The sequence below is a fragment of the Heptranchias perlo genome, chromosome 38, assembly GCF_035084215.1.
Source record: "Heptranchias perlo isolate sHepPer1 chromosome 38, sHepPer1.hap1, whole genome shotgun sequence".
In the NCBI taxonomy this organism is placed as follows: domain Eukaryota; kingdom Metazoa; phylum Chordata; class Chondrichthyes; order Hexanchiformes; family Hexanchidae; genus Heptranchias; species Heptranchias perlo.
This window is the reverse complement of record NC_090362.1, coordinates 22097834-22106834: the sequence shown is the minus strand read 5'-3', so window position 1 is coordinate 22106834 and position 9001 is coordinate 22097834. Positions and strand designations below refer to the sequence as shown.

Below are 9001 nucleotides of genomic sequence, written 5' to 3'. Positions count from 1 at the left end.
TAGAATCATATAGAACAGAAGGACACCATTCGGCCCATCATGCCTGTGCTGGCTCTTTGAAAGAGCTTTCCCATTTGTCCCATTCCCCTGCTCTTTCCTCATAGCCCTGCAAAACTTTTTCTTTTTAAATAAAGATCCAATTTCCTTTTGAAAGTTACTATTGAATCTGCTTCCACCGCCCTTTCATGCAGTGACTATTTGCAAAACCCCCGACACAGAAAAGCACTGATTTAAATGCTGTGGAACAATAACAAAACACTTCTTTGAGTTCAGGTTCTTCTTGGCTGGGAGGTCCTCATTGGTGCTCTTTAGCGTGGAGGTCCATGTGAGTCTTGGTGGTCACTCTTGGCTCGGATGACTACAGTCGGCTCTTTGTCATTGGAGGAGTCGGGCCGCCAGGTAGGCGCTTTGTGACCGGGTTTTGGCGGCGGATGAGCGGCTTGGAGCCCGGGGCTGGCCGAGTAACCGAGAGCGGGGCTCCATCCACCCGGGGGGAGGGTTAGGGGTTCCCCCAGGCCGCGAGGAGCAGGGCCCGCGCCCGCCGTCTGGTCGAGAGGGTCCCTCACCCCCGCCTCCTTCCCCGGGTAACAGGCGCCCGCCGCCCGCCCAGGACTGGGATCCGCCGCCCGCCCCGCACCTGTGAGGAAGAGTGGAGGAGGAAGGAGGGGGGGAGTGGAGGAGGAAGGAGGGGGGGAGTGGAGGGGAGGAAGGAGGGGGGAGTGGAGGATGGTGGAGGGAAGGATGGAGGGTGGTGGGGGGAGGGAGGTGGATGGAGGATGGTTGGAGGGGAGGATGGTTGGAGGGGAGGATGGTTGGAGGGGAGGAAGGATGGAGGGATGAAGGGAGTGGAGGGGAGGAAGGATGGAGGGCGGGGGAGGGAAGGATGGAGGGAGTTGAGGGTGGTGGAGGGGGGGGAGGTGGAGGGGAGGAGGTGGAGGGAGGGTGGAGGGGAGGAAGGATGGAGGGAGGGTGGAGGGGAGGAAGGAGGGGAGGAAGGATGGGAGGATGGAGTGGAGGAAGGGTGGAGTGGAGGGAGGAAGGAAGGATGGAGGGGAGGGAGGGAGGATGGAGTGGAGAGTGGAGTGGAGGGAGGGAGGAAGGATGGAGGGGAGGGAGGGAGGATGGAGTGGAGAGTGGAGTGGAGGGAGGGAGGAAGGATGGAGTGGAGGGAGGAAGGATGGAGTGGAGGGAGGAAGGATGGAGTGGAGGGAGGAAGGATGGAGTGGAGGGAGGAAGGATGGAGTGGAGGGAGGAAGGATGGAGTGGAGGGAGGAGTGGAGTGGAGTGGAGGGAGGAGTGGAGTGGAGTGGAGGGAGGAGTGGAGTGGAGTGGAGGGAGGAGTGGAGTGGAGTGGAGGGAGGAAGGATGGAGTGGAGGGAGGAAGGATGGAGTGGAGGGAGGAAGGATGGAGTGGAGGGAGGAAGGATGGAGTGGAGGGAGGAAGGATGGAGTGGAGGGAGGAAGGATGGAGTGGAGGGAGGAAGGATGGAGTGGAGGGGAGGGAGGAAGGATGGGGGAGGGGTGGACGGAGGGTGGCGGAGTGGAGGAAGGATGGAGGTGGTGGAGAGAGTGGAGGGTGGTGGAGGGGAGGAAGGATGGAGGGTGGTGGAGGGGAGGACGGATGGAATATGTACAAACGAATTAAGAGCAGGAGTAGGCCATTCGGCCCCTCGAGCCTGCTCTGCCATTTGATAAGACCATGGCTGATCTGATTGTGACCTCAGCCCTACTTTCCCGTCTACCTACTATAACCTTTGACTCCCTTGTTAATCAGGAATCTATCTAACTCAGCCTTAAAAATATTCAATGACCCTGCCTCCACCGCTCTCTGGGGAAGGGAGTTCCACAGACTCACGACCCTCTGAGAGAAAAAAATTCTCCTCATCTCTGTCTTAAATGGGAGACCCCTTATTTTTAAACTGTGGCCCCTAGTTCTTGTCTCTCCTACAAGGGGAAACATCCTCTCAGCATCTACCCCTTCTAGTCCCCTCAGGATCTTATATGTTTCAATAAGATCACCTCTCGTTCTTCTAAACTCCAGTGTATACAGGCCCAACTTGTCCAACCTTTCCTCATAAGGCAACCCCCTCATCCCAGGAATCAGTAGAGTGAACCTTCTCTGAACCGCCTCCAAAGCAATTATGTCCTTTCTTAAATAAGGAGACCAAAACTGCACACAGTATTCTAGATGTGGTCTCACCAATGCCCTGTACAACTGTAGTAAAACATCTCTACTTTTATATTCCATTCCCCTTGCAATAAATGACAACATTCCATTTGCCTTCCTAATCACTTGCTGTACCTGCATACAAACTTTTTGTGATTCATGTACTGGGAATGGAGGGTGTGGAGGGGAGGAAGGATGGATTGGAGGGACGAAGGGTGGACTGTAGGGGTTTTAGGAGAGGAAGGATGGGGTGGAGGGGAGGAAGGTTGGAGGGGTGGATGGAATGGAAGGGGGGGAAGGATGGGGTGGAGGGGAGGAAGGATGGGGTGGAGGGGAGTGGAGGAAGGATGGGGTGGAGGGGAGTGGAGGAAGGATGGAGGGGAGTGGAGGAAGGATGGAGGGGAGTGGAGGAAGGATGGAGGGGAGTGGAGGAAGGATGGAGGGGAGTGGAGGAAGGATGGAGGGGAGTGGAGGAAGGATGGAGGGGAGTGGAGGAAGGATGGAGGGGAGTGGAGGAAGGATGGAATGGAATGGAGGGGAGGGGAGGAAGGATGGAATGGAGGGGAGTGGAGGAAGGATGGAATGGAATGGAGTGGAGGGGAGGAAGGATGGAATGGAGGGGGAGTGGAGGGAGGATGGGAGTGGAGGGAGGATGGGAGTGGAGGGAGGATGGGAGTGGAGGGAGGATGGGAGTGGAGGGAGGATGGGAGTGGAGGGAGGATGGGAGTGGAGGGAGGATGGGAGTGGAGGGAGGATGGGAGTGGAGGGAGGATGGAATGGAGGGGAGTGGAGGGAGGATGGAATGGAGGAGGTGAAGCTGGGAGGGGAAGGAAGGAAGGAAGGAAGGATGAGAGGTGAGAGGCAGAATGGGCGGGCGGGGGAGACCTCAGTTGTAGATGTTGAATGGAGATCTCCCAAACTTTTTTTTAAAAAAAGGGTGCAAACATTTGGGAAAGAATTACATTAGGAGTAGGTATGAAATAAAATGAATTCCTAAAACTGGTTTAGATTGCAAGTGCAATATATTTAGAAATCTGTATATTTTGTTTCTTTATTTGTTGACCCACTAACATGTTATTTCTGTTGTTGAATACTAGTAATATAAAAAAACACTTTCTGCTATGATAGCACTGGTTACCTTTGGGTAACTGACATTAACTTAGGGAAGTTAGGAAAGTCTTCTGAAGTTTGTGTCAGGTCCCCGAGAGTATCAGTGTTTTCAGGAGGTCTCCAGGAGTGTGTCATTATTTGCAAGGGTCACGGGACGGAATATTTGCCGAAAAGTTTGAAAGCCACTGTCCTAATCTGCACCTATACGGATTCATATTACAACCATGGATTACTGCACTGGGTTTCTCTAAGTTAGCTTTTATTAGCAGCAACAGTAGGAAAACAGACGATGCCAATTTGTACTAAAAGTCAGATGATTGGCCTGCCTTTACTTTCCATATTATAAATTTAGACGTAGGGAGGATGTTTCCCCTTGTGGGGGAGTCCAATACTAGGGGTTATAAATATAAGATAGTCACTAATAAATCCAATGAGGAATTCAGGAGAAACTTCTTTTCCCAGAGAGTGGTGAGAATGCAGAACTTGCCACTACAAGGAGTAGATGAGGCAGATTGCATAGATGCATTTAAGGGCAAGCTAGATAAGTACATGAGGGAGAAAAGAATACAAGGATATGCTGATAGGGTTAGATGAAGTAGGGAGGGAGGAGGCTCGTGTGGAGCATAAACACCGGCATGGACCAGTTGGGCCGAATGGCCTGTTTCTGTGCTGTAAATTCTATGTAATTTGAGGTAAATTGAGAATATTCTGGCTTTAAATAGTTTAATAATCTGGGCAAGATACCTGTAGGAAATTAAAATACTATACTCGTTTTCCTTGTAAAATTGGGTGTTTGTGTTTTGTGAGTGGAGACACGGGTGGGGGAATGGGGGCGGAAATTACAACACTCCCCACCACATTCTCGGAAATGACCCCGGCTAAGTCAATAACCTGCCATGAGAGTGAATTATAAAGCTCTGTACGAGGGATGAAACTTCTCTTCTTTCATTTTCGCAGACTGCCCTGTCTGTGGAGAGCAGCAATAATCTAAAACAGAATGCCAGAGAAAGATAACGTCTTCAACAGTGGCAGTGACAAGGCTGGCCACAGCTCGAATGACATCTGCCGAGACTTCCTGCGCAATGTCTGTAAACGGGGCAAGCGCTGTAAATTCCATCACCCGGACACTAACCAGGTGCCTGACCTGGGCCTCGGCGTTTCGACTGAAGTGCTGCCTATTGTCAAAGGGGAAGTTCCCATCTGCCGCGACCATTTGAACGGCGATTGCCAGCGTGGATCCAAGTGCAAATTCCGCCATATTGAGCCGGAGAGCCCCAACGTGCCCCGTGAGCAGGTCCGCTCTCCCTCACTGCATCGCTACGACTTGTACGGTGACATCTACGATGAGTATGGCCACCTCCTGAAGAGAAGGCGGGTGGAGAGCATGCGCTTTGACTCATATGATTATGGCGTCCCACGCCCGTTCCCGGTCGACTACCGCTATCTGGAGGAGGAGAACCTGATGCTGCGAAAGCGGGTCGAGGAACTCAAGAAGCAGGCATCCAACCTGATGGCCACCAATGAGATACTTTTGGAGCAGAACGCGCACTACCGCAACCAGCCCAAGATGGTCACGCTCACTTCCGCCGCGGCCGAGCAGCAGCTGGCACCGCCCACCGTGGGCACAGTCGCTGCCTACAACCACAGCATTCTGCAAGCCCACAGCAGCCAGGCGCTGCAGCCACGGCAAGACCTGGTGGCGTCCGCCGGCGGCCCCACCAACGCGCCCCCCACCAACGCGCCCCCTCCCTCAGGGCCACACCTGACCACTGAGATTGCTGCCCTTCCTGCTGCCCTCGCCCAGAGCATCGCCCAGGGGATGGCCACGCCCGTGTCCATCACGCCTGTCTCAGTGGCAGTCTCAATCACCCAGTCTATCCCGGGCATCACCATGAGTCACACAACCACGCCGATGGTCAGCTATGCCATCGCCTCACAGAGCATGAGGATAACACCCATGCCACACTGAGCTCTGCTGAGCCTCCTGCAAATGGGTTCCGTCTTACTGTGTTGCTCGCCGGCTTAATTGCAACCCGATTGCTCTAAATATGTAGAATTGCAATGTGCCAGATAGCTTTCCATTTGCTCCCGTAATTCCTGGTCTCAATAATCCTTCCAATTTTTCACTGCAGCAAAACATCAAACTCCGCTCCGGGTGCAATAAGATTTCTATTCTAATGTTGGGGGGGGGGGGGGGCGGGGAGGGGTTTAACTGTTAAATCTGTGTGACATTCTGAGAACAAAATATACATTAACCACGTGCAATTAAGTGAGCATCTTTGACAGCAGCTAGCAGGAAAAGAACAGCATTTCAACTCCATGCCAAAACATCCAGAGCCTCCGCATCATCATGACTGACTGGTGAAAGGTTAAACGTGCCATCTTGATGGACATGTAGAGGTCCCATAATCCCATTTATAAAAAATACTGCACACACTGCTCCTTCACCATAATCCATAGCTCAGAAGATTCGAGTTAAAATGTGATCTTTGGCACTCAGCTTCTAAATGATCCTTTTGTCATCTTTTATTTTTAATTCAAAATAAGTTAGTGGGCTTTAAGATGCAAAGTCTTTTAGCGTTTATGAAAAGTTTGATCGTAATTTTTCTAAGCCAGTTTCTTCTTTTCTAGTGCAGCCGGGTTCTAATGCTTTTCTCACACCACGTGGATGTCTATTTGCAACCTGTGTATATTCCACCACTTTTAAGGACTAGAATGCCAAAGTGAACCTTAAATTGCAGGATTTAGGAGATGATCTTGTAAATTCTGCAAACAGTTAAGAACCCGACCAGCAAACAAACATCAACGATTTGTGTCTGTTGCCCACACGGTTTACACTTAACTCCTCTGCCTTCTCAGAAAAAAATTCCTGTAATTAGCTTCAAACGGTAATGTTATTTCCTAATTGTCCTAACTAATGCATCCAACTTTAGAATGTAGTGGAGATAGAACAGCAGACTTCTTTATGGCTGCTAAATTAACTGATGGAGCTTTTATTTACTTGGTGTGTGTGTGTAATAATTGCTGGGAAGATGCACTGGAAAATGATTACATTGGGAAGAGGTTACAATAAGGAGCCAGCACCAATGCCACTCATCTAATGTGAAATTCAAATTGGCAACACACAAAAGCATCTTCCTGCTAAAATACTGTATCTTACAAGTGCAAAAATTGTATATAAAACAAGCTAGGACAGTTTCCCTGATATCACAGTAAGTTTGTCAAGTGAGTAGTTGAACTATGTGGACCAGAAAGCACCCAGATACGATCATCAAGTCTGTGTTGAGTTCGCCCATCGTAGCCACGGTGGCAATCGGGCACAGCATTTGTGCCCTCAATGCCCTGGATCAGAGAGGGGAGCAACTAGATTCATTGGCCTCTAACAGCAACAACTTGCATTTATATAGCACCTTTAACATAGTAAAATGTCCCACGGCTCTTCACAGGAGCGACTATCAAACAGAATTTGATATGGGGGAGGGGGTGTGGAGAATTGCAATAACTAAATTGATACTAAAATGTTGCACCTGCACCTTATACATAGAGCTGTTAGTTGGTCACAGTTTAAAAGTCCCCACAAGAAGCACTGCACAGTGAGCCTGCAGTGGTACAGGAGTCGGTCATTTCACTGTTACAGGTCCGTTGCTAATTGCATTCATCTGGCAGTTGGCCAGTGTTCATTTCCAGCTCTACAAATCCAATATCATTGATTTGGTTGGAGAAATGAAGGTTGTTCATATTGTGACCAACTATTGGCAAAACGTGCATAGGTTCTGTGCAGAACCCACTGAACTGACAATTCCCAACTAAACTCATGGTCGCCCATTAGTCCTACGAAGTTAACATTTCTTAGTTGAATTTTGTTTTAAAGTTCCAATTAACTTCTGCAACCTTTTAAAGTGACGCTGTATTAAACTGGAATATACAGCCATGTGTATGACTATATCAATACTGACGAGTCTTGGAATTGATAAAAATTTGCTTATTCCCAGCAGAAATTTCTTTTCACTGCACCAAAGTTTGAATATATGTGTAATTTTAAATTGTACCAAACAGACTGTTCAATCCAATACTCTCATACTAACAATGTAAAGGAGTTTCCAATATTGGGATTTGCTACTGACTGGGCGTGAAGTTGTTTGAATGATTGAGAATGTTAAGGAGTTGCAATGTTTTAATTAATGTACTGGGGGGTAAAAACTCCTAGAATCATAGAAAGGTTACAGCACAGAAGGAGGCCATTTGGCCCATCGAGTCCGTGCGGCTCTATGCAAAAGCAATCCAGCTAGTCCCACTCCCCAGCTCTATCCCCCTGGCCCTGCAATTTTTTTCCTTTCAAGTACTTATCCAGATCCCATTTCAAGGCCTGATTGAATCTGCCTCCACCACCCCCTCGGGCAGTGCATTCCAGATCCTAACCACTCGCTGTGTAAAAATGTTTTTCCTCATGTCACCTTTGGTTCTTTTGCCAATCACCTTAAATCTATGTCCTCTGGTTCTTGTCCCTTCCACCAATGGGAACAGTTTCTCTCTATCTACTCTGTCTAGACCCTTCATGGTTTTGAATACCTCTATCAAATCTCCTCGCAACGTTCTCTGTTCCAAGGAGAACAACCCCAGCTTCTCCAGTCTATCCACGTAACTAAAGCCCCTCATCCCTGGGATCATTCTAGTAAATCTCTTCTGCACCCTCTCTAAGGCCTTCACATCTTTCCTAAGGTATGGTGCCCAGAACTAGACACAGTACTCCAGTTGTGGCCGAACCAGTGTTTTATAAAGGTTCATCATGACTTCCATACTTTTGTGCTCTATGCCTCTATTTATAAAGCCCAGGATCCCATATGCTTTCTTAACTGCTTTCTCAACCCACCCTGCTACTTTCAACGATTTGTGTGCATATACCACCAGATCTCTCTGTTCCTGTACCTCTTTTAGAATTGTGCCCTCTAGTTTATATTGCTTCTCTTTGTTCTTCCTACCGAAAAGTATCACCGCATTTTTCTGCGTTAAATTTCATCTAACACGTGTCTGCCCATGCCACCAGCATGTCCATATCCTCTTGAAGTCTGTCACTATCCTCACTCTTTACTACCCTTCCAAGTTTTGTGTCATCTGCAAATTTTGAAATTGTGCCCTGTACACCCAAGTCATTAATATATATCAAGAACAGCAGTGGTCCCAGCAACGACCCCTGGGGAACATCATTGCACACTTCCCTTCAGTCTGAAAAACAACCGTTCACCACTACTCTCTGTTTCCTGTCACTTAGCCAATTCTGTATCCATGTTGCTGCTGCCCCCTTTATTCCATGGGCCGCAATCTTGATGATAAGCCTACCATATGGCACTTTATCAAACACCTTTTCAAAGTCCATATATATCACATCAACTGCATTGCCCTCATCTACCCTCTCTGTTACCTCATCAAAAAACTCTATCCAGGTTAGTTAAACACAAATTGCCTTTAACAAATCCGTGCTGGTTTTCCCTAATCAATCCACACTCGTCCAAGTGACTTAATTCTGTCTCGGATTATCGTTTCTAAAAGTTTCCCCACCACTGAGGTTAAGCTGACTGGCCTATAGTTGCTGGGTTTACCCTTACACCCTTTTTTTGAACAAGGGTGTAACATTTGCAATTCTCCAGTCCTCTGGCAGCCCCCCTGTATCTAATTTCCGCAATTTCCACCCTTACTTCCCTCAGCAACCTAGGATGCATCCCATCC

At 48.8% G+C, this 9001-nt stretch overlaps 1 protein-coding gene across 3 annotated transcripts; it reads left to right on the top strand.

The window, feature by feature from the left end:
* The first annotated feature begins 294 nt into the window (after positions 1-294).
* LOC137304854 (zinc finger CCCH domain-containing protein 10-like) lies at positions 295-7275 on the top strand. 3 transcript variants are annotated; one of them, XM_067973658.1, is made up of 2 exons: positions 295-399; positions 4235-7275. In XM_067973658.1, exon 2 carries the CDS (start codon positions 4275-4277, stop codon positions 5244-5246), a length of 972 nt encoding a protein of 323 aa, XP_067829759.1. In that variant the 5' UTR covers positions 295-399; positions 4235-4274; the 3' UTR covers positions 5247-7275. The 3 variants fall into 3 exon arrangements, with proteins under 3 accessions (XP_067829759.1, XP_067829760.1, XP_067829761.1); XM_067973659.1 differs by lacking the exon at positions 295-399 and adding an exon at positions 437-639; XM_067973660.1 differs by lacking the exon at positions 295-399 and adding an exon at positions 3074-3140.
* The last annotated feature ends 1726 nt before the right edge of the window (positions 7276-9001 follow it).